This window comes from Crocodylus porosus, unplaced genomic scaffold (genome assembly GCF_001723895.1).
Source record: "Crocodylus porosus isolate Cpor-Errol unplaced genomic scaffold, CroPor_comp1, whole genome shotgun sequence".
Classification (NCBI taxonomy): Eukaryota; Metazoa; Chordata; order Crocodylia; family Crocodylidae; genus Crocodylus; species Crocodylus porosus.
Window position 1 is genome coordinate 25,386,411 of NW_017728912.1, and position 25,683 is coordinate 25,412,093.

At 43.5% G+C, this 25,683-nt stretch overlaps 1 protein-coding gene across 7 annotated transcripts in view; it reads left to right on the forward strand.

Moving 5' to 3' along the window:
* Positions 1 to 25,683, forward strand: part of EPHA5 (EPH receptor A5) — a 305,046-nt gene that overhangs the window by 31,514 nt on the left and 247,849 nt on the right. For all 7 annotated transcript variants that reach the window (XM_019534208.1, XM_019534207.1, XM_019534206.1 and 4 more), the window contains exon 2: positions 15,668 to 16,331. In XM_019534208.1, coding sequence (XP_019389753.1) covers positions 15,668 to 16,331 — 664 coding nt within the window. The remainder of the gene's footprint in view (positions 1 to 15,667; positions 16,332 to 25,683) is intronic.

Here is a 25,683-nt window from a genome sequence, read left to right on the forward strand (position 1 = left end):
AACGTGCAATCTCTCGCTTTGGAGGAGTGTCCTTGTTAAGATTTTGAGTTGGCAAATCCCAGGTGTTCTCCTCAGTGCAAATTTGGTGGCATCTGAGGGCTTGGCTGTGCATCACAGCTTTTTTGCTGTGTTTAGGGTGATTGCTGGTTTTGTGCAGATATGTATGTTGGTCTCAGGGTTTCTTATATAATGTGGTCTGTATTTTAGCATTCTGGATAGTGATCATAGTGTCTAAAAAGGAGATGTTCATGCTGGAGTATTCAAGAGATAGAGAGATGATGATTGTTGAATTTCTGATGGATCAGAGATTGCAGGTTTTCAGTCAAGTGATAGGTCATTGCACTTCTATTTCTAACTGCAGTTCCTGGAAACCATATTGGGGGTATTAATAATATTCAGATCATGGAGAACTTAGACAGCACACTTAGTTTGTGAGGGCTCCCACAGCTCTCCAAGGTGTGCCAGCTCTGTCCATCCTGGCTGCTTAGAGATGGTGTGTTGCAGGTGTGGACAGGATATGAGAACCATTGTTAAATTGAATTGCTTCTGCACAACTTCTGCCTTTCCTCTCTATTTGACTCTGTCAACGGTCATCCTGTGGGTTTTCTGTGACAGTACTTTCCCCTCATTTCACACCCACTGCATTGCAGTGGGGAGAATTATAGCTTTGTGTTAAAATGATGAACCTAATTTACTACTGCCTAGCTTTGTTATGATGCTGAGTGGTGAGATTACATTGGGATCAGTAGAATTGTACCTAGTCCCAGTACTGCCAAGCCTGGCTGTTCAGAAATGATGAAGCAATTCTTCTCTTCTCCCAAGAAACCATGAAGCTGAGTTAGAAGCCATAAGATAAGTAAAAAAATGATAAATGTCCCTGTGTTTATCAGTTTTTACATATCTCATGACTTCTGACTCAGCTTCATGATTTTAATTTTCTCCTTTTAATTTTGCCATTTGGCTTTTAAGTATTGGGAATGGTCAAAATTTCAAGGTTTTTTCTTACAACCAGGAGGTTTATTTTTATTTTAAATGAAAGTAAAACCCTGAGAATGTTTTATTATCCCATGCCTCCAGGAGTTGCGGCTTTAGGTATTATATTAAATATCAGCAAACCTACCACAAAATTGTAAGAGTTAGCAACCTTGCACACCAGTGAATTAAACAATAGAATGGACAATTAGTTCCCGTGTGTACATTGTTGCAGAGGCAGAGTCATTGTTTCAGTTTCCCCAGTTTTTCTCCCCTGCAATTGAAGGACACTTATGATTGCACCTCTGTTTTCATTAGGATTACCTTGTGTAACCTCCCTGAATCAATGAGGTTGCAGGGGGTATAAAGTCAGAGGAGAGTCTGTTAGAAATGCTGCTTCTTTGCTTGAGCTTTCTAATAGAGTAGCTATGGGCAAGTTTGTAGACAGCCAAAAAAGGCAGGTCTTGGTTTTTATTCTGGAGGACGTGATCTAGCCAGTGAAAGTTAAATTAGAGCAATGCTGCTGAGAGCAGGACTAGGTAGGATGTCTGGTAGCCAAGGTCTAGCCAATGTTCATATGGTCCACAAAAAATACTGTTAACAGCAAGCTAAGGTGCTTTACAATAAAGGACACACTAATGAATGAAAAAAGAACCAGGAGATGATACTGCTCCCTTCTTTGACGGAAAACTCTAGAGGATTGCCCACAATATATGATATTCTTTTGTGCCGTTTCTAATATGACATTCTGGAGATCCATTAGCTTAATATTGCGGTTTTGAAAACTGTCCCGATGAAGAGAGTAAAGTGACAAGTCGAATCCCAAGTCAGGGACAGGGAATGAGAGATTAAAAAGGAGCAGTTTGTGTGAGAAAATATCTTGTACAAGGAAGAAATACATGTGTCTTGTCAAAGTTGAGCTGGAGGCTATTGATCAGTAGCCAGGTCCTAACATCAGTTGCGTAAATTGAGACGCACAGAGACTGCCCAAGCAGCATTTGACTGGAAGGCAGAACAAGTTGCAGTATCATCAACATGGAGATGTTATGATATACTGTGCTGTGCTACTCCTGGTGGAGTGGTTTCCCCTTTTTTGTAATACAAGAATTTGCATGTATCCACATTCCTCTCGGAAGAGGCAGGGAGGCAGCACATGGAAGATATCCAGAGACATGTCTTTGAGTCTTGTTCCCTCAACTTGACCCTGTTTGAAATCAGCACCTTCTTATTCAGGCTGGGGAATCAAAGATAGAGAGATCTGCTGCTAATCATAAAAAGTCACTTTATTGTTTGCCATTTGCTACAGAACTTGGTGTGCCTTAGCTATGTTATCCTAGTGGATCGTCTAGGTTTGAGTTGACCTGGGACCTTCACGTTCTACTACTGTTTGCACCAGTGAAACCACTTTGAGCCGCACAGACTCTACAACTATATCTAAGAGCAGAGTTTGTTCCCCTCTGGATGCATGCAAACGCGGGTTTCGTTTGAAATGTTCAGATTTGGGCTAGACCTTCCTCTTCAGAGGAGGGAGCCATAGAAATGGGCAAAGTATGCAGGATTTTCTCTGGGACTCACTGGCCAGATCCAGGTGTGCAGGCCTGTGCAGTTTGTGGGACCACAAACCTCTTTGCAGTACCACAAACCACATGCCTGGCAAATTAAAACTTGCTTACCCCACACTGCAAGTTTGCAGCATGGGGGCAAAATTTGCTACTGGGAAATTCAGGTAGCAAAAAGAAAAAAAAAAAAAAAATCAAACTATGTCAAAAGTAAGTGGTGTGGCACATGCTCCAAGAGCATACACTAGCAGGCACAGAGCCTGTTCTCCCAGGAGATGCTCTGACTGCCAGCCAGAGTGTTTCCTCTCCTCTAGTTGTCCCCCCCTGGCTCCTCCAGGATGCTGGAAGCCGGTGGGAATGGGGAAATGGTCATTTCCCCAAAGTGGGGCATTTTACCCCTCACCAAAGCCCACACGCAGCACCAAAAAATAGCAGCACAAATTTGTGCCGTGTAACAGGGGGGCCTGCTCATATGCACCAGTCCCACATGATGGGCCACAGAATCCTCCTGATTGAACCCCAACCTAGAGTCCTCTCATCAGGAGGCCTTATCCACCTTCATACAGGCTATGTAACTCCCTGAAACCATTTTCCCCTCTCTGGGGTGGCCCCCTCAGGACCTTTGGCTACCAGCCCTGGCCCACCTCCAGGCCAGTTGGAACTCCTGGCCCTCAGCTTTTGGGCATCCCTTGTGGTGGGCCCCTGGCCCTTTTGACCCTCCTGGTCTTGGTCCCAGCATGGGCCAATCAAGGACACTCTCTTGTTTAGGTCAGAGTCTCTAGCCTCTCACTCTCTCCAGGGATCCCCCTCTGGGCCCTCCTTCTCCTCCTCCTCCTCCTGTGGGGAGCTGGGGTACCTCACACCATGACTGGTGCCCCAGAGTCTCACAGGGGACTCTCCCTCCCCCCCAGGCATCAGATCATGGTGCTACTACTTCCAATGGGATGCAAACCCACCCAAAGATGAGGGCTAGGGGTTAAGGCACCCCAACCCTCCTTTCACCAGGCAGATCACTGGCCTGGCATTTCCTGGGGGTTCCTGCACCACTGGGAGCCCCACCAGGCCACCTACTCCCGGCAGGGTGCAGTTTTAGGTCATTCCCAGGACCAGGAGCCTCCTTACCATCCCCTACAGCTCCTCCCTTACCTCCAGGTGAAACTCAGCAGCCCTCTAGCCAGGCAGTATTGTTGCCTGGCATCTAGGCAGCCAAACTGCACTGTTTATATGGGCAGCCCTGGATGTAAAATGGCTGCCCTCATTAGGCACCTGGCGGCTGCCAGCTCTGGGACCTTAAAGTGGCAGGCACACACCACATTCCTCTATTTTTTTCCTCGCTGCAAGTGCACACCCCTGTGTATGGGAATGCACCCACTTTGGCTAGCAGTCTTCCACCTTAGGAAGTGTGTAGTAGAGTTGAGAAGGAGGGGTCAGAGGCAGTCTTCAAGAGCTTACAGATATCATTGACCTGCAGGGAGAAGAACAAAACTGGCACGTGGAGAAAAATATGCAAAGAGATCTGGTTACTGTCATTTCTGTGTTCCTGTGGTCCTTTTGTGAGCCATACTGATACAATCACATTATCTGCACAGAATGGAGCCACTCCTAAGTAGACAACCTCTGAGAGATCTTTAGGGTTGATCAGTGATTATGGTAAGGGAGTAGCTGGTCCAAATCCTGCAGAGCTATGGTGGAGAGAAGACCTTGGACTTTGCATGGATAACCAAAACCTGACTGGATCCTACTGTAGGAACATGGCTGGTATGGTTGACTAATGTAGTGTGTATCACAAGACAAGCTTAGGATGGTAGTGTTTGCTCTCCTGGATCAGAGCAGAGAGCTTTGCAGCATAGCATATTGTCTCTTAGACTGATGGAAGAGCTCTTGGTGGGCCAAAGGTGCTGGGAGTCTTATATGACAACTTTTCAGACCCTGAATGTGCTTTGCTATTTGCCCTGATGATCTCTGATTTGTTGGCCTCCTGAGCAGGCTGAAAAAGCCACATTTTGAGCATTTGGAGGTAAGGGAAGATTAGTTTTCATTGGCAGGGTGGAATATCCTTGGTTTCTTTGGGAGAATAATGAAGTAGAATTATGTCACTGGAGCCTGGATGGATGAGAATGCTGTTCTGATGAATTTTAAGAGACCAGATAGTGTTTTACATCTTGGGAGGCACCTGCAGATCTAGTTAAGCATTACATATACTGAGAAACTACACAGAAGACAGAAGGTAAACTCAAGCTGCATTCAAGGCCTTGGAACTATGAGTTTACAAAAGGGACTGTGGATGGGGCCTAAACCAGTATGGCCAGGGGAATATCTAGGGGACCAGGAAGCAGATGCAAGGGTAAAGAGAGAAACAGAACAGATGGGAAGGGAGGTGGAACATGGGCCAGCCAATGGGAGGTGTGGGGGTTTCTATAGGCATCTGTGAAAGAGGAAAAAATCCATGAAACAGCCTATACAAGGAGAAATGATTTCTTCAGTTGCAAGGAAGAGGGGAAGTAGAACATGAAGCAGCCAGTGGGGCTTGAGATACACGTTCAAAAAGCCTGAACTTGAACTGATTCAACCTTTGCAGGTTATTCTAACCTGGATAGCCTGAATCAGACTGTAACCTCACAGACAATTCTCTCTGGTCTGAGGAAATTCAGGGACATGCCTGCAGTGGCTCAGGCTTCAAGCCAGGGGGTGCTAGAGCAGTCCTCCCTTCCATGCCATAGTGTTGAGCTGGGAGAGGGCATGGCCAGGCCCCAGGAGGACACTATGATTAGGGAGATCTGCCTGGACCATCCCAGGTTTTTCCCAGCTGACAGTGGGAATGTTGCCAGACCCCTGCCCCCTGCTATTACTCTGAGACAAGGTGGGGCTTTGCAGCATAGCATATTGTCTCTTAGACTGATGTAAGGGCTATTGGTGGGCCAAAGGTGCTGGGAGTCTTATATGCCAACTTTTCAGACCATCTTGCATGCATCTACTGTAGATATAGAGCTTTTCAATCTCCTTCCCTGCTTTTTTATACTGTCTGCAGCAAACTGACAGGCCAGTGAGCCAGCAGGGGGTTGATAACAGAGTTTATCACCCCATCAGCAAAACAATATCCTCTCTCCATTAGCTCAAACTCTTCTTAAACAGCTTTTTCTGAGGGATGTTACCAGCTGACCTTTTGATTAGCATCAAAAAGCCCTAAGCAGATGCTGTCCTGTCTGCCTGTCCCAGTGAAATTGGAAACACACACACAGACACCTCTCAGCATTAGCTAGCTTACCACATGCATAGGGTCTGTGGGGCTGGGGTGCATGCTGTGGGAGATGGGAAGTGGGGAATCCCTGCTTGAGCAGCGATAGAGGTAGGGCAGGGGGAAGTCAGGCAGACCCTGCTGTGTCTGCAGCCTCTGCTGGAGCTCTAGCCAGGGAGCAGAGGGGAGGGGCCAGCTTTGCTGCGGAACAGAGAACCCTGCCCATCTCAGAGAGCATGCCAGAAGGTGGGGAAGTCTGGTGTAACTTAAACCAGCAAAGTTTCTGGGACAGGCATTGCATAAACCGTTTTGAGCCAAATCAGTTAAGTCTTAAGTCTTACACTGCATTCAACCAGGTTTATCTCAAACCAGTTTCAGCCATTTTGACACTGGTTTATGTGCACTAAACATCTGTTCTGTTACAGGTTTAAACCTGTTTATGATCACTTAAACTGATCTATGTGTAATGCCTGTCCCTAGCCTGGGAGAAAGTTTGGCTTGGACTGTCACCAGTGGAAGAGGAGTGGGTATACTGGGGAGAGGTCCAAACTATGAAACGTTTGGAGTATGCATAGTTTCATAGTTGTTAGGGTTGGAAGGGACCTGAGCAGATCATCTAGTTTGACCCCCTGCCATCGGCAGGAATGAATGCTGGGATCAAATGACCCCAGCTAGGTGATTATCTAGTCTCCTTTTGAAGACTCCCAAAGTAAGAGTGAGCACCACTTCCCTTGGAAGTTGGTTCAAGATCCTAGCTGCCCTGACTGTGAAGTAGTGCCTCCTGATGTTTAGCCTGAACCTACTCTCAATCAACTTGTGGCCGTTATTCCTATTTACTCCGGGTAGTGCTCACGGGAACAGGATCTCTCCCATTCCCCGCTAGTCCCCCCTGGTAAGTTTATAGATGGCCACCAGATACCCTCAGCCTTCTCTTGTGAAGGCTGAACAGGTTCAGGTCCCTTAGCTTCTCCTCACAGGGCCTGCCCTGCTGTCCCCTGATCATGCCAGTGGCCCTCCTCTGGACCCTCTTGATGCTGTCCACATCCCTCCTGAAGTGCAGCACCCAGAATTGGACGCAGTATTCCAACTGCGGCCTGACCAATGTTGTATAGAGGGGGAGGATCACGTTGTTGGACCTGCTTGTGATGCATCTGTGGATGCATGACAAGGTGCAGTTGGCCTTATTGTCTGCGTCCTTATATTGGCGGCCCATTTTCATCTTGAAATCAATAATAACTCCAAGATCCCTTTCTGCCTCTGTCCTGACTAGAAGGGAGTTGCCCAGCCTGTAGGTATGCTGCTGGTTCTTTCTCCCTAGGTGCAGTACTCTGCACTTGTCAGTATTGAATCCCATCCTATTCTTATCCTCCCACCCCTGTAACCTGTCCAGATCTAGTTGTAGCCTGTCCCACCCTTCTAATGTGCCCACCTCTCCCCACATCTCCCCACACCTATGGTTTCTTATTTTCCTTAATACTAATATAGACAATCTACCTGTGGCTCCTACTGTATTTTCAGGTTCTTGTTTCTCACCAGCATCAGAGTTAAAAAGAAGCACTCAAAATATGCTGCATCCTATTGGTAGTTTCAGGGACCAGCCCCTTCGTTTCTGATTATGATTTTTTTCTTGTGTGAGCTGAAATTGCAAAGCTTTTTCTCTTTCTGTGAGTAAAAAGATTAGCTGCCTATATCAGTGCAGCAGCGGCAGCAAATTGGAGGCCCCAAATGCTGCAGCTTGAGATGAGCGTGTTGCCTGAATAGCAGGCAGTCTTTGTCTGTACTTTAAAATTGGCAGTTTAACCTGAGGCAGGTCTGTCATATCTACTTTTTAGCTTTTATTTTTAGCTGGGTGCATGATATCTTTGGTCTTTCCAGTCAGCTGGTGTGAGCTGTCTGCCATCATACCGATGGAGAAGAATGCAACCACAGCCTCTGTTAACTTGCTAGCTGTAGCCTACTGGAAAGTTCCGATTCAGAAATAGGTCTTCTATAAATGATTTAACACTAGGCCATTGAAATGCATTTGCACTTTCCTTCTTAAGCCTATTAAAGACTTAGAGGAAACATTTAGCACCAAATTAATGTTGCATTTTTGTTTTAATCCTGTAGATAGAGTTGATTTATATCTCAAAAATGCATACTGCAGAGAGGAATTAAAATGTGTAATACAATTTTTCAGTTGTACTGTACTTAATTTTTTCATGCAAATACATTCAGCTAGATGTTGTCATATTCATGCCATGAGTTTTCTGTTTCATTAACCATTACAGCACACATTTCACTGGGTACTGTTCCCATTTTGGTTTTTATTCCTTTGTTGTTTAGAGTGCTTTATAATGTCAAAGATTTAATCAAGAAAGTCTAGATAGACCAGACTGAAACAGACAAATGATTAGCCCTCTAACCCTCTTGCAGGAGGGATGTAAGTAGAAGAGGAACAGATGATTACTGTTTCTGAGGTACAAAAAGATGGTTTAACTAATCAGAGGAGAAATAAAGGGTGCTTTCCCACACAAAGCTAGGACCAGATGAGATCAGATTTATATGACAGAACACAGATTTTTAGACAAGAATGTGAAAGGTGGATGCCATGATAAAATCTAGACATTTGTCCCTTGTGAATTTACAGAGATAAGCAGCCTTAACTCATTAGCACCTTCTTTCCCTCTCCTTCTCTGATTACTTTATTTTTGATGGCAGGCGGGGATGGTCAGACAGATCTTGATCAGAGTTACATTGATATAAAGGAGCATATCCTGACAGTAGTCAGTGGAGGTCTGCTGCATTTATACTGCTGCAGCTGAGATTAGAATCTGGCTCAATTAGTCTGTTTGTGCACATATGTTTACCCATGTTCTTTTTTAAAGTTATTTCAGTACTTTTGAGAAACAGGAAACATTTCTGGCCTTCTAAATAATTGAACCTTCTATTTCTGTATGTTCCCAGACAAATCCTAGATTTGCTTTATGCAAATGATCTTAATTTTATAACTATAGCTAGCCTGACATTTTAGCCTGACACTTGAAAACAAATCTGTGTGGATAAAAAATAAGCAACATTATTCTGAAGCTTAACACCTGAAAGTTAAACATTTGTAAGTGATTTTAATACAATATGGTGCTAAATTGTTCCTAACTTTTATTCTTTGGAATGCAGGAAAACATGTGAAACACTAGCTGCTCTCCCAGCATCATCTTTTCTTAAATTAAATAATCTGTTGCATCTTAATTCAAACTTGTTTGAGCCTCTCTCCTATACCTTGAAGCCAAATAGAGTATCACCATTGCAAGTCTGTCTGACTGATCTCTGGTAGTTTTTTTAAAGTAGACCTAAAAGGACTTTACAAAAAAGATTAGGATTCTAGTTCACTATTGGGCTTCTGTAGCTATCTGCAAAATAGAGAAACTGAGGCACAGGTCAGGGAAGTGACTTTCCTGAGGCCACTCATCAGGCCAATGACAAAGTTGGGAATGGAAGCCATGCCTTCTGCCTAAGTACAGACATACAAAAAGCCCAAGCCTGAATTGATTCAAGCTTTGAAGGCTAGTCTAACCTGCATAAATTGAACCAATTTGCAAGTGAATAGACATTCACTTTTGATTCCAGAAATGGAGGCAAATGCCTGCGGTGGCTCAGGCCAGAAGCCAGGGGTGCTAGAATAAGTCCTTCCTTTCCTTCTGCAGTGGAGGGAAGCTGAGTTGGGGGGGGGAGGGGAGTTGGCCAGACCCTGGTAGGGCTCAGTATGCTTGGAGAGGGGTTTAAACCCCCACCCTGGTGTACAGGAACTCCAGCCCAGGGTGTGCTTCAAGGAGGAGAGGGGAAACAGCCCTTGCCAGGCTTCTGGGGGTGGGGGGCAAGGAGCATGTCCAGACACCAGCCTCTGGCTAGATGCCAGTTGAGCATGGCCCCCTGAGGCAAAGGGGGCAGGGTGGGGTTTTATTCTCCTCTTTCTTCCCTCTCCCTCAGGACCCCAGCTGGAGTTTGCCTAGTTAGAGCACAGCAGCCCCTGTCAGGGTCCCTCCCCCTTTTCTGCTCCAGAGGCGGGGGTATGGCCAGATGCTGGCCCAGCATGGCCTCCTAAGGTAAAGGGGACAGGGAGGAGGGTTATTTCCTTCTCTATCCCCTCTCCCACTGGGGTTCCACAGCCAGGGTCTGCCAGCCCCGGCCACTGCCTCTGCCACTGACCCCTGGCCAGGCAGACCCCAGCTGGGGTCCCATGGGAGAAGAGAAGGAGTGGGAAATAAACCCCCTCCCTGCCCCTTTGCCTCAAGGGGTCAAGCTAGCCAGCATCTAGCCATGCCAGTGCTCCTGCTGCTGAAGCAGCAAGGGGGGAGGGACCCTGATGGGGGAAGCAGCTCCTGTTATGGTGTCCTGGGTAGCATAAGCCTCTTCCCAGTGGGGGGGGATCTCTGTTGCCTGTGTAGGGCATGGCCAGATGCCAGCCGGCATAGCTCTCTGAGGTGAAGGGGGCAGAGTGGGGTCTTATTCCCCGCTCCCTCTCCTCTACCTCCAGGGGACCCCAGATGGTGTTTGCCTGGCCGGGGGTGAGTGGTGGAAGTGGCAGCCAGGGCTGGCAAACCCTGGCTGTGGTCCCGCAGTGGGAGAGGGGATGAAGGGGGGAATAAATCCCCTCCCTCCCCCTTCACCTCAGGGGGCCGTGTCAGGCGAGCTGGTGTCTGGCCATGCTCCCACCCCTGGAGCGGTGAGTGGGGTGTGGACCCTGACAGGGACTGCTTTGCCCAGCCAGGTGGATCCCAGCTGCAGTCCAAGGGAGCAAGGAGAGGGTTGGGGGAATAAAACCCCTCCCTGCCCCTGTTACCTCAGGGGGGCATGGTGAGCGTGCTGGCCATCCCCTGCTCTGGCTAGAGAGCAGAGGGGCAGGGCCAACCATGCTCTCTGGATCAGACAGCACAGCTCAGCCCAGGGCTGCTGGGATACTGGGGGACTCTGATTTAACTTGAACCAGGACGGGGTCTGGGACAGATGTTCCATAAATCAATTTGACCTCAGTCAGTTAAGTGTGATACCTGGTTCAACCAGGTTTACTTAAACCAGTTTTGGCCATTTTGAAACTGGTTTATGTGCACTGAACTTTTGTTCTGTTACAGGTTTTAACCAGTTTCTGATCTCCTAAACCGTTTATGTATAACTTCTGTCCCTAGCCTCTGAGACCAAATCCAGCATTCTGCCCAGTCAATTGTTGTCAAGCATTGACAGATTGCAAGCCACTAATTTAAAATGATACAACCTTAAGTACCACCAGCAAATTTTTGTCATATAAAGTAATTATAATAAATCTGTTAATGTGTACCACTGATAGGTTGTCTGCATGCCACTGGTGGTACCCGTACCACAGATTAGGAACCACTGCTAGAATACACTGCTTTCTGACTCCTTCAGTAGTGTTCAGTGGGCACAAGATCAAAACCTGGCAGCTGATTTTCCCATTCATTCAAATAGCCAGCCTTCCACCAACTTGAACGGGCATGGTGTAGGTCCTCAGAGCACCCGTGCATTCTTATTTGGTTGTGTACCTATGTATGTGGATACACACCCACGCACACATGATCAGACAGTGCACACACAGTAATAGTTTTTCACAATGGATTTTTTTCTAATTATGTACGGAATCATGAATAAAGGAATTGTCACTTTGAAAATGACACTTTTGTCATCTATTGTAGTGCTGATTACATCTATTAGACTTTAGTGGAATTGAAAGAAGTTAGTGAAACGTTTAATTTTTCTTTTCTTTTTTAACTTTTTTTTGTTTTGCTTTGCATTTTACAGCAGTCTATCTAGTCTTCTAAATAGTTTACCATTTGTAATTAACACACTTGCAAAGGTGCGTCTGTCTGTCAGGATCTGATGAAGTTAGCCACTGCTTATGAGAGGTTATACATCTTTAATGTGGTTAGTCTACAAGGTGCAAATGCTGTCTACCTTATGTCTTTTTTTAACCATACAAGAATAATACATTCTCTTTTCAGCCTCTGGGTCTTGCACCTAAACTGTGCTCATTAACTACACATGCAGCTTGGGCTAAGCTTTTAGCTCATCATTAAGAGTGGCTTACTTTGGTTATCAGTGCCTTACCCTTCTGATTGCAGCCTTAAGAATGATCTCGGCTAGACTCAGCCTTGAAGTTGACAACTCCTAGTCAAGTTCACCAGTCACGTTACAAACTAGACAAGGGACCAAAGAATTCTTATGCACTTAAAATATTTCTGTGGTTAAACAATATGCAGCTACCTTACCTTGAATTTTGTTACAATTTAAGCAGTGGGCAAAACATTGGGACTACAGTGGTTGTAGACCATTAAGCAAATTTTGTCTTTACCTGATATGCATCTGTACGGAGTAGACTGGATCTATAGTTATGTCAGTAGGACTATTTTGGTGGGTGAAATTATGCATATGTTCCTGTTTTTTGTAGAGCTGGGGTCTTAGTTAAGCCCAATGACACTTCTTATAAAGATACCAGTGGGGAAAAAAAGGTGGCTGACTATCCCTTTAAGAGAAGGCTGGGTTGTATAATTATGCCCCACCCTCTTTGCTAAAAGGGGAGAGCACAATGTACAACCCCATGCACTACTGAGGGTGCATTGAGCCGCCTTCTTGCATTGTAAGCGTTTTAGCTATTCCCCCTCAGTGTAGACCTGTCCTTGGTAGCTATAGTACTGTATCTGATATGTCATATATATATTGCTTCTTGGCTTGTTGTGGGTTAAGATCAAGTATAGGAGTATCTGAAGTCTAGTCCAGGATGCTTGCCTGCAGTATCTGGGGACATCTGAACCCCAAGGCCTCTGGGCTTGGGCCTGCTAGTAGGAAGCTTGCCAATGGATTTGGGAGCATCTGAAACCCCAGAGCGATACGTCTGGGATGGAGGATGCTTGCCAGTTGTAGCACCATACATGCTGTTTGGAATGATTGAGTTCTGCCTACTTAATCAATAATTGTTTTTGGAATGACTTGAGTTCTGCTCAATCAATATGATTTCGAACTGATTTGACTAATTTGACCTGGAATGTAAAATATATATTTTAAAAAATGTAAGCAAAAAACCACTGCATTGATTCTGGGTGGGAGTGTCAGATTTTTGGGATGTTAGGAATCACTAGGAAGGACGGATTGAAAACGAGTAAAGGAAGATGTTATAGTGGCAAAGAAGGAGTTCTCAGAGGAGGGGACCAAAGGGTTCTCCTAGATGTTTTTATAGCCCTTTTTCTTTCAGCACTGTGGGTTTTTTCTCATTTATTTCCTTTTCTTCCATTTAAGATATGAATTAAAAATGTAATCAGAAGAATTCAGCATGGTGATAATAACTTGAGGGTGTTTGCTGTTATTTCTGCATTAACTGTATGCTGGGATAATAAACTCCAAAGCACAAGGCTTCAGGTGTATTTTCAGTAAATAAGTTGGCCTCTGACCGTAGAATGTATTCAGAATGGGATAAGGTTATTACCCTTTAACCAGGAATCCCCTCAAGTTGATAAAATACCCAACATACTTGCTTTGCTTTCTGAAGATGAAGCATTGACAGGTGTAATAAGAAGCAAAGGTCAGAACTGAACAAGACAGTAGGAGGACTAAATACATCTTAAAATATATATCAAACAAGCCAAAAAAAAACCAGAGAGAGAGAAATGAGTAAAATTAAAAACATTGCTGGCTTTTTCAAGTTCCCCATCTCCATCATTGTGTGACTGAGAAGGTAAATCTAGTCATTAATCTAGCTGCAAACTAGGCTTAGGTATTTGACCAGTCCAATTGAGTTTGGTCAGTCGACCAGTCGATTGGGCAATAATTGCCAAATGTGGCCAGGAAGGCGCTTCCCTGTGCTGCACTGCCCTGTCACCAAGCTCCTGGCTGCAGGCTGTCTGGGACTGCTTGGCTGAGAGATGCCAGGTGCTGGGCACCAGCTGTCAGTTCCACCAGTGCAGGGAGATGCCTCATAGCAGGGAGGCATCCTCAGCATACCCTCCACCCAGACCCCAGTCCTCCGTAGTAGGTATGTGTTATCGGCTAAATAGTGAACCAGTATAGTTAGAAGACTTTAAATGGCTAATTTTTAAAACAATATTTACATCCCTAGTTGCTATAATCACAGAAAGCCTTCCTATGATACTTGACCAATCTTTGACCAGTCAAAAATATGCAGTCAATTGACTGGTCAATTAACAATATTTGTGACAATTTGTAGTAATAGTTTGTGCTGCCCTTTTTTGGCAGACGTCTGTTTGCTTATAGTGTGAGAGCGTAGGTAGGTGGGGGCTGCCAGCTACCCTGGACAAATGCTCCTGGATTTTCAGGGGCCTGATCCTTCAGAGGTGTTCCTGAGGTGCATATCTGCAAGCGTTCCCCCACTTGTAGACAAAGTGTACAGCAGTATAAATCATGCACCAGGAATGCCCTTCAGGGTGATTCCTAGGGTGTGCATTTCATGCTGCCGCACTCTGGATCAGGGCATAGTCTACAAGCACAGGGGGGGAAACCTCCATGGGAACCTGGCACTTATGTTCTTATATGCAGCAAATTAGAGACTGACTTGTCCTCCAAGTAATTTATTTACTGTATTTAGCTGAATCCAAGATGACATATCATTTTAGATGACCCTCCCCTGTAATAATTAATATATTGGGGAAATGAGAGTCCCCTGTGGTTCAGTGGTAGAATCCTTGTCTACTACACAGGAGACCTGGGTTCAATTCCCAGGCACTTATACAGCTATAGCCATGGAGGCACTAAACATCTGGGCTCAGTCTGTTTTTTGAATTCTGTCTCAGTGGCCTAAGGGGAGGATGGAAGGTCTGGGCAGTCTCCACTCCTCCAAAAATTTCTGCCCATATGCATTGAAAGTCTGGGAGACCCTCATACATACACCGTGATTCAGGGGGGTTGACAATTGCCACATATAGAAAATGATAAATTTATTATATTTGTGCCTGTACCCTCTCCCGCATCCTGTCTGCCCCCTGCCACTTGCCTTGACCCCGGTTCCTGACCCCCCACAATTGTGCTTGCCCTCCCTCACTTCCTGCTTGTCCTGCCATGCCTGTGCCTGATCCCTGCCACCTGTCTGCCCTTCCTCCCCTTCTCCCCGCATCCTGCATCACTCATCTTCTGCCACTCTGCTCCAGCACATAGCCTTGGATTTGAGTGAATGTAGTAAAAATGTCTTTGACATAAGAAGTATTGCTAGGCATTCCCATCAGTGGCTAGAAAATGGTTATATGTGGACTCCTGTGTAAGAAGCAAAGTGTAGCAGCATAGTCTCAGGAACACTCCAGGACTTATGGATCATCCTGTACGTTCATCCCATGCTTTGTTCTGGTGGACATAAACTGTTATTGGCTCATATTGGCAGCAGATGACCCCCGCCTCCAGCCCGGTGCTCTGACTAGTCTGAGCCAGCATTCCACTTGTTCCCTACCTGTCTCCACCCAACCCCTAGTTAGCTGCATGAGGCGTAAACAAGGCTTCCTGTGCATTAATCAGCAGTGCTGGGAGGCTGGCCAGAGGGATAAGGAGGGTTTTATACCCCTGCACTTTGCTGTGTGGCTACATTGGACAGGTCACGCTTTACATTAAATACATCTGCTTTAGTTCTGTCACTTAACAAACCAATAAGCAACCAGGCAGAATGATCAGTGTAGCTTTTCTGCTTCTCATCTGTTCCCAAGCAGATGGTAGGATGCTGCCTTTTATGTATTTGAACTTAATCTCTCCCCTGATTTCATAGGGCATTATATCAGGCCCAGAGGCTGGAATGCTCTGCCATTCTGAAGTTTTTACATTGCTGTTCCTCTAATGCTGTAGCTGTCTCACGTGAAGCTAAGATTTAGTGATTTAGTGTCTGATTTTTTTTTTTGACATAATGTACTCTCTTTTTGCACAGTGGGAAGAAATTGGTGAGGTGGATGAAAATTATGCTCCAATACACACATACCAAGTGTGCAAAGTCATGGAACAGAACCAGAATAACTGGCTTCTGACTAGCTGGATCTCCAATGAAGGGGCTTCCCGGATTTTCATTGAGCTCAAGTTTACTCTGAGAGACTGTAACAGCCTTCCTGGAGGCCTTGGGACTTGCAAAGAGACTTTCAACATGTACTACTTTGAATCGGATGATGAAGATGGGAGGAACATCAAAGAAAATCAGTACATCAAGATCGATACCATTGCTGCTGATGAGAGCTTCACTGAGCTAGATCTTGGAGACCGAGTCATGAAGCTGAACACAGAAGTGAGAGATGTTGGTCCTCTTACCAAAAAGGGATTTTACCTGGCTTTCCAGGATGTGGGGGCCTGCATAGCCCTTGTCTCTGTGCGAGTGTACTACAAGAAATGCCCTTCAGTTATTCGCAACCTGGCCCTCTTTCCTGATACCATCACTGGAGCAGATTCCTCCCAGCTGCTGGAAGTGTCAGGCTCATGTGTAAACCACTCAGTGACTGATGAGCCTCCCAAGATGCACTGCAGTGCAGAGGGGGAATGGCTGGTGCCAATTGGAAAATGCATGTGCAAGGCAGGGTATGAAGAAAAGAACAATACGTGTCAAGGTAAGGCTTTGTGGCAGTGTACAACGTGTTATGATGTGCTTACTAACCTGGCAGACCTGCTCTCACAGATGTTGGTTGGTCCTATCCATACTAAGATTTCTCTGCACTAACCTAGTAGCTTGCTGAAGCTTTCAAGTGGGCACAGCTATAAATTATTCCTGCTCCTGATGCAGCAAAGATTTAGGGGGGTGGCTCCATTTTGACTCTCCCTTTAAATTAGCACCTCTTGCCCCCCCCCCCTCCCCGATACGCTACTGATAAGCTGTGAGATGAGTGAGAGCAATGAGAACATATGCAGGTGGTACTTCTTGCTATTAAGTGTGACTGACGGGAGCAGAACCTGACAGCTTGCTGAGGTTTTATCCGAGATATTTATAATGATATATTACATTTATATTTTTAATATTTATATATGACACTGGGGGGTTTCTGACAATGATAGTTTTGAAGGTTTTCTTTCTCTCTGGTAGGCTATTGATTGGAAATGTTAAAACTTGTTTTCAAGCTAATGATGTATTTTATATATGTACATTAACGTATATTTCTATCCAGTTTTCTGTGAAAAGCAAGAAGAAAGATTTCATGAGGGGAATTCCCCCCCCCTTTCCTTGTAGTTATTTCACAGCCGTTGCTCAGCAATTTAAAGTTAAAACAAAATCTTCAGTCCTGCAACCACTCCCACAGGTGCTCACTTTTACTTACATGAACAGTCCTTATTGAGATTTCTGTCTATAAATACCCATCTTGTCTAAGATGCTGATACTTCAGGGAATTTGTGCTCATCAGCAAAGTATCTTATAAGAGAGTATCTAAGTAAGCCCCATATAAAAACAATTTATACACTGCAGGAACGTAGCCTACTGAATTCCATGCTTGTTTATAAAAATTGCACTTTGACTTTTAAGTGAATTATAGGCGATTTATAAGAAAATATTTGGACATGACATGGAAAAAAAGGGATATTTCCAAGCAGTTTGCCTTTTGCTGGTGGATTTGGTCATTATTGTTATTGTTGCTGCTGCTGTTATTGGCACATTGTAATTTGATTATGCCCATGCCCTTGCAATTTGCAGAGAGTCTCAATCTGCACACAGGGGCATCTGGTTCCTGTTTTCCCCTTGGTACCCGGCTAACGGCCTTTGTTGTCTTGAGACCAGGTTGCATTTACTTTGTACCTTTCTCAGATCAGAGGGAATTTGGCATAGGTACAGAGAGTGGGATCAGTGCCCAAGGTGGGTTCGCTTTGGGCATATGTCAGCCTGTAGACCTGATCTTTCAGCTCTTGATGACTCCACTGAAGTCTTCAGGCAAACCTGATGTCCCTTCTGTGAGGTACCAAGGATTATAGGGAGCAGATAAGTTTATTTAGAGAAGCCTTTTGCTACAAAGAAACCACAGAAAACATTTCTACTAGCATGTTTCTCTCTAAACAAAGCAGATATTACAAGCGCTCTTCTGTTTTTATTTCCTTTGCATTGATTTAAAAATCCTCCTACCCAGTATGGGGGAAGATATGTCTGACTTAATATTTGGCACAAGGTAAGGGTAACAGAGTAGCACTAGCTGTAACAGAGGAAATCTTGATTGCTGCAGATGAAGAAATGTAGCCAGACACACTGACAAAAATCTGCTTGGCTTCTGCTAAATATAAACAGCCCCAAAACAGCCAGCATTGATTGGGTGCAGTGTCTAGTTTGTAACTCCTGTGAACTGTAAAAATACTCAGACCAAATGGGCACTTCCATTGGTTATCAAGCTATCAAAGTCCCTCCCTTCCTTCAAATCTCCTTTGACTATTTGAGCTGCAACACTTTCTTGCTTCAGATCTTCCTAAGATCCTGTTTGCTACAGCCGTAAAGGTTATCTAGACTTAAAGTTACTGATTTTAAATGTCCCCAGCCTGGAAAAGTTGCACAAGGCTACAGAAGTTACCAACCTGACAGCACTGATACAAGAACTTGTGAGAGGAGGGGTGGGGAAGGGAAGGACTCCCATACTGCCTTCACACTTTTGGGTTTTTTAGTGCCTAGGTTAGGTGCTCAAGCCCAGTATTCAAAAGTCACTTAGGCATTGGATTCTCTTTAGATAAATGTTTTGTACCATTTATAAATAGGTCTGCTAGGTATGTGATTTTCTTTTCACCAAATAGGTATGCTAACAAAACCCCTTGTGTAGTTGCAGCTCCAGCCATAGAAACATACTTTAGATTGATATAGCTTATTCCATTTCCTGTATACAACTAGCTGTACCTGTGTAAGACACTGTTTTACTACTATAACTTTCTCCATACTAGAGTAGTACTACTGCTTTAACTGTAGTGGAATGGCTAAACTAGTTCAACACATGTGTGTAGACAAACCCTAAGCCCAATGCCAGGCCAATGGGATTTAGGATCCTAAGTACCTAAACTATAGGCATGACTGTAGAAATAGCAGTATCCTACACCAGTGAAATGTCCCCTAAATGATTGGTGCTATGTAAAAAAAGGCTGCACTTTGTACCCATACAGTAAAATCAAGTAAAAATGGAACTTGGGCTCCTAAGTCACTTAGGCATTTTAGAAAACTGAACCCTTCAACGTCTGAGCTTAAGTGTAAGCATGAGCTTTGGATTCCATAATGAAATTCCAATGCAGAAGAACCTGAATGTGCTTGTTAATCGTTCTCCTGTTAAGATAACATTCACTGAGCTGTAACATCTTGTCTGGACAGTAGCAGGCTACATGCTTTTATTAGGGATGATGCAAATCTCACTTACACTCACAAACATATGGAAACAATTGAAATCCCTTCTGCCTAAAAATCATTAATTGGCAATGATGTCTTCAATTCATCATCTTGTCATTGAGTGGCTCTATGAAGGAGGTACCGACAGCAACAGCTGAGTAATTTCTATCATTTGAGACAGTCAGGCGACAAATATGACATGGCCTAATCTCATTATATAATTCAGTTACTATTTCAAATAACATGGGCAGTCAAACTGTATTTATCTGACAAACAAAACTTCTTGTATCTTTCAGCAACCAAGCTAGTTTATCTCCTACTGTTATTTGATAATCAGTGATGAATTGTGACTGCTTGGGAAAACTTTAGTGGAAAGCCTCCGTGTGCAAGGCTAATTTTTATGTGGATAAATAGTTCTGCATGCATTTAAAAAAAATTAAAACAACCACTTTCCCTGTCCTTACATTGGCTCCCAGAGTATAGATGCAGTACAACATTCAACTGGTGGCTATTATTTTTGGCTGTCTTATGTTAGCGGTGTCTGAATGGGTTCTTTAAAGCATAACTGATAAATCTTCATTTATCTGCAACACTAAATTTTGGGTTTAGTTGGTATAGGTCTCCTTGGGTACTGCTTTTTGACACACAAGGGGCCAGTTCCTAAGCTGGTTTAACCTGAAATCCTTGGTGCTACACTGATTTATCTTAGCCTAGAATCTAGCTCTAGAGACTATTTTTTGTAATTTTATTTTTCCTTATCTGCTTCCTGTTTTTTGATCTCTTTTTCTTATCAGCTATCTGATAAGTAACTGCAGTTTTGGACTGAATACAAGTCACTGAATACATAAGGGCTCCCTCTTGGGGAAGTTATATTGGTAGCTGATATTCCTTGAAAAGTGCTTCAGCAAATCTGGTTCACCAGATCTGTTCTCCTTTATGCATTCAGCTTTATCTTCCCATTTTAGTGACAACAATAAATTTGTATATTACTTCTTATTCTTCCTTCTAAGCGCTATAGAACCAGCAAACATAAAGGGGATGAAGCTGGATTCCTTTCCTTCTTATGTGCCATCAACAAAATGAATTGTCTAGTAAGATCCAATTATGCAGCCAGTCAGTTACACCTGTTCAGCCCCTCTGGTAACAATGGGGATGCACAGCTGTTACTGAGGCCTTAATCGGCCTGTAGAACCTTTATTGTGATACACACGAGGCAAAAAAAAAAAAGAAAGTTAAACTGGGATTTAAGTCCCAGGTTGCTTGCAAAGCATCTTTTTTTTTCCTTGGAAATTGAGAAACCAGGATGGAAATTATTGAAATGCTATGAGCATGAATTCTGGAATGCCAAGCAGAATCATGAGAATAAAAAGAAGAAGGAAACAAAAGTTAAATGAATTAGAAAAAAATGGATGAGGCAGCTTATCAATTCAGAACACAATGATCTTTTTTCTAGTTAGCAGGGTTTACTGTTCCTTTAAGAGGCATCAGGCAGTGGTAGAGTGGATTGTATAGTCAACTGAGACAGAAATGCACTGTAATTACAGACAAATACAGGATATTGCAAAATAATGGGAGAAAATTTAAGCCAAATTTTACTTTAATGTTAGTCTTTACTAAGGAGGAAATTTGGAAGTTGGAGGCAGACAGAACATTTTGTGCTTTTAGAAAGGAATTGCTACCAGAATAAATATTTTGTTGAAGAATTTTTCTACAACTAGGAATTATATGTTTAAACAGCTTTATTTTCTTGAAATATGATCTGACCAGTTGTTGTTTCATTGTTTCCAAAGTCAACTTGCTGAAGCACTTTTTTTTGCTTGCTGTTTGTTCTTGCTTTGAAATTCACACTGGTATTTGCCAAGGAAGATATACCTTTACTCAAAGAAACAAAGTTCACAGCAAAACCGTGTTGACAAATTTCTCCTTTGGGCTTAATTGACAATAGTAACTGAATTTATACAGATCAAAAGTTTACCTGCTGAATCAACTCCCACGTGATGCTGTTGCTAACTTACTCAGCCGCAAAGCAAAGTTACTAATCTTCATAAGACTATGGCACAATGGAACAGTTATTTGAAGTAGTTTTTCTAGAATGGGAGTTACTTCTGTTTATGAAGCAGTATAAAGGGAATTAGTGAAATCGTGGCCTTTGTGGTTGAGTTTGGGGAGGGGGCCACAGAGATAGGCAGAATGGTTCCAGTGATGAAGTAGGACCATGCTGTTTGTAGCCTTGTATGGAGAGGATGGAAACATAACATTTTGGGTGAAATCCAGGCCCCACAGAAATCACTTGAAGTTTTGGCATTAATTTCCCTATGGCCAGGGTTTCCCCCTTTGCCTCCAACGCAGGAGTGAGAATGGAAAGGGGGAGCATTTTCTCTCTTTCTCCAGACCGTTCTTGCACAAGCCACATCTGGTAAATTCTGGCTTTAAATTGTTGATTATTTGAAAGCTGGAAACAATGAGGAATATATGTGACGGCACAAAACCTTACTTGTGCTGTGGGAGAATTCCCATTTGGGACTACTCAAGTGAGTAAGACGAGCATGATTTTACTCTAGAGGTTCAGGGGAGAGCAAGCAAAGTCCACGGGATAAAAAAAGCTCTTATTAATTGTTCTACTGGGAGGTGATTACATAGCAAGAAAAACATTGATGGAAATATTCGGTACATGGAAAATCCTGAATTCGGAAATAGTGCTGATACTATAGGGAGTTATGTGCCCCTCATTCATACTTCTGGTGCATTTTCCCTGATTAAACCAAAATTGGCTGTGAGTATAGCATATTAGGTGTTCATATAATTACGAGCCAAAGTGTCTAATTTTAATTAAGCATACTACCAACCAACATCAAAGTAACTGAGCTCTTCATTGTGTAGAGTGTATTATATTTTTCCAAACATGAAGAAGAGTACTTGAATGTTGCATTTCATAAAAATTCAACAATAGCAGTTGAATGTTTTCTTGAAATCAAAAGTGCATCACAGCAGGACTGATTAAATAGTGCTTTCTTCTTTGTTTTATTTTGTACATGAATAGGACATAGTTATGGAAAGTGTAATTTGAGTAAGCACAATGTCATGCTTTGCTGTAATGAGTTACCATTTCTGTACCAATTTAGTTAGTAGGCTAATGACCTCTAATGACTTTGAAGATTTCTTTTTCATTCTGCAGAGGTACCTTTTGAACCATTACTTTGCTTAACTTAACCTTATTGTTCCATGCAATCCCATTGCTATGCCTTCACCTCCCAGTAGGACACTTAAGAAGTGCTTTTTTATCCACCAGACTATAGATTGAACAATAAGATTACAAATAAGTGAAATGAAGGTGGAAAATGTGCTTTGCAAATCTGAATTGCAAACATGTTTATTACTTATTCAGAAGGTAATTTACAATCCCCAAATGGGGCACATTCTAGGATACAGGTTTGTTTACTTGTCCCTAGACTTATTTTTAGTCAAATCCTGATCTTTAAAGAGGCTGTGGTAAAGGATTTCTGCTAGAAGCTACGATTCCATATAGATTATCATGGCATGAGGAGAGGGACATAAAGGAAAATATGTATTAGTGTCATTGCCGTCCTGATCATTTGACTGCATTGAGTTGTTTTGAAGTGACTTGCTTGTCATTAACAGCTTTCAAGGACGATCTTATTCCACTAAATTTATATCAGGCATTAAAATCAGTCATACGATTGCATGTTTTGTTCATGATAAGGCAGATTTTCACTTTTGTGTTTCTCGTTATGGTAGCACTTAGCAGTAGTTAATGATGTGTTGACATTTCAATTAAAAAACTTCCTCTTCAGGCCTTGTGTCCTGCCCATTGTATCATTCTTTGGGCTGACATTTATGGTTGAGATCCAGACTCCCTTCAAGTGAACAAGAGTTCTCTGAGATTAATTTCACTGAGCCAAGATATTACCTGGAAAGCACAATTTTGCAATTCACATTTCTTTTGCACAAAACTTTGCTAAATGGCATTTATACTACAGGTGTGTTTGGAGTGAGGCCTTGCTGAAGTTAATGGAGCCATGCCGTTTACTTCACTCAAATATTGCTCATTTTTACCAACTGAGGATTTATTCCAGTTAAGAGATGACATCATTAAGAGTGGCACCTAAATCAAGGCTAACATTCCTCTGTTTTATCCTCCTTGTGCACTGTTGTTTATTAATATTTTATTGGAACATTTGTATGACCCCATGGTGCCAGGTGCTGTACAAACACAAATTTAAGACATGTACACAGATTTAGAAAAAGGAAGCTAGGAAGCTAAGTCCCTTCTTATACAGTAACTTTGGGTGGATCCTGGAGCTTTTCACACCTGGATCGTCTGCACATTAATACCTAAAACTAGTTTTAAGGACACGTTAGGCAGCTCAAAATTACGCCCCTCCAGAACAGGATTATCTCTGATCCACATTACCCAACTCATGTTAAACTAAGGTGTAGCCAGACTAGGCTATTTCAGTGTAAACACCCCACCTGCCCCCTCTCCCCTGCTGGCCCAGATTGGTTTGATTTATACCCCATGTGCCCCCCCCACACTCTCCCTAGCACCCCAGATACCCCTCAGCCCAGAGAAGAGCAGCATCCTGGCAGTGGTGGCAGCGGCTGGGCAGGCAGGTTAACCCTTTCCTGCCTGCTTCCCCAGGACATACAGTGCAGGCAGCCACAAGTAAGTGTTGGCGGTGGGGGAACCCCAGGGCCAGGGGGGAACCAGGGAAACCCTGGGGGACAGGGGAGAAATATTGAATGGGAGGGGGGATTCTTACCTTTCAGTCCTCCAGGTCTCTACTGGCCTGAAGTTAGACTGCTGCAAACTTGAGATAGCACTAACACCAATCAATATTTATGCTGCTCACCGTGTAACATATAACAATGCCCTGAGAGGACTGTCCATATTCAGCACCAATTTCCATTTGCCAGATCTGCCCATTTTGGCTCCAGAGGCATTTATTCTTCAGGGAAAAAAACCAAGTTTCAGGAATTAGGGCTTGTGGAGACTAGATAGCAGGAAGGAAATATAATAGTCAAGACAGAGAAAGATTTTCCATAGAAATCATATATCAGAAGCCTGACCAGGCAGGTTCCTCGTTCATGGTCAGAGAAGAGAAAATAAACATGAGGTAAAGTATAGAGACAAAAGTAAAAATTGTATGTTAAATAAGATAATAGTAGGTGCATCTACACAAGATGCTTTACTTCCCAATCTAATGCACAGTAAAACGTCACTGTGTACATGTGTGCATGTAGATGCTCACCGGGAGAAAATTGCTTCTGGTCAGCCTAGGCAGCAGGGGCTCCACAGAGGGCGAGGCGAGCTGTTTCAGCTTGGCAGAATGCTGCCTGCCAGCCATGTGGAGAACAGGACCTGTTTCTGCAGGGCAGAGAGAGCTGTCTTGGCTTCCAGGCACCTGCCTCCCAGCCACATGCAGATTGAGACCAGCCCTGTACCCCCTGCCAGGCCAGGGCTGGCACCCAGGGGAGCCTGGATTTCCCCCTAGCTGCTTCAGGGGAGAAGAGCAGGGCAGGAGCAGACCTGGATTGAACTTCTGCGGACAGAAGCAAATTTGCTTCTGATGGATTCACATTCAGATGCATGAGGTGGTGCAGAAAATTCAGGCACATAAATTGCACATGTATATGTGCTCAGTGTGTGGGCTGCATTTGGGAATGATTTGTGAGTTCTTTAGTAGCATGCTTGCATTTCAGATTAGTGACATTTTAGTGTGGTTTGAGACTTACAAATAGCAATTCCTGCCTTTCACGTAGTACTTTTTATCAATAGGCCTCAAAGCACTTTAGAAATGTGGTCAGTATTGTTACCTCATTTCACAAATGGACAAAATGAGGCACAAAGAGGGAAAGGGACATTCACAGGGTCTCCCAATAGGGAGTAGGCAGAGTTAGGTTTAGAAACCAAATCTCCTGAGCCTGAGTCTGGTGCTCTAGCCATGAGACCACCCTTCATTTTTAATAGCTTTGAAAATGTAAGTTAAGGTAAATCAAACCAAATATACTCTGTATACAATATGGGAGTGCAGAATAGCAGGTCTAGGAAAAACAACATTACTTAAAATTCTTTACCCTTGTGGGTAAATTTCCTAGTTTTGCAGAGTTTGAATGTTGTTTTAATATAGGGTGTTTGAAATATACCTATAACTATATATTTAGAATATGAATTGGAGAGGACATTCTTCCAAAAATATGAGCCAGTAGTTGCTTATTTAAATCTTTTCTTCCTTCTCTAAATAAACAGCTTGACTCTCAAAAGAGCCAAGCCCCAATTAGCTCCCACTACAATCAATGGGAGTGTTGGGAAATCAGCACTTTTGATAATGAAGCTGTTTACTTTATGACAGACATGCATATTTTGAGCTTGATTCTCACTCAAGCTTAAGTCCCTTTACCTGTGCCTTGGCAGCATGAAAGAATCTCTACCCAGTCCTATGTATAGGTGAAAACATATACAATATCCTACATCACAATACTTGTCTTCCCTGTATGCATGAGTAATGAAAGATACAGTGGTATAAAACAGGTGTTCATAGGACATCAGTGGTGCAGTTACTGTGCCTGTGAATTGAGGTTGTTGTCCACCAAGTGAAGGGGCTGCC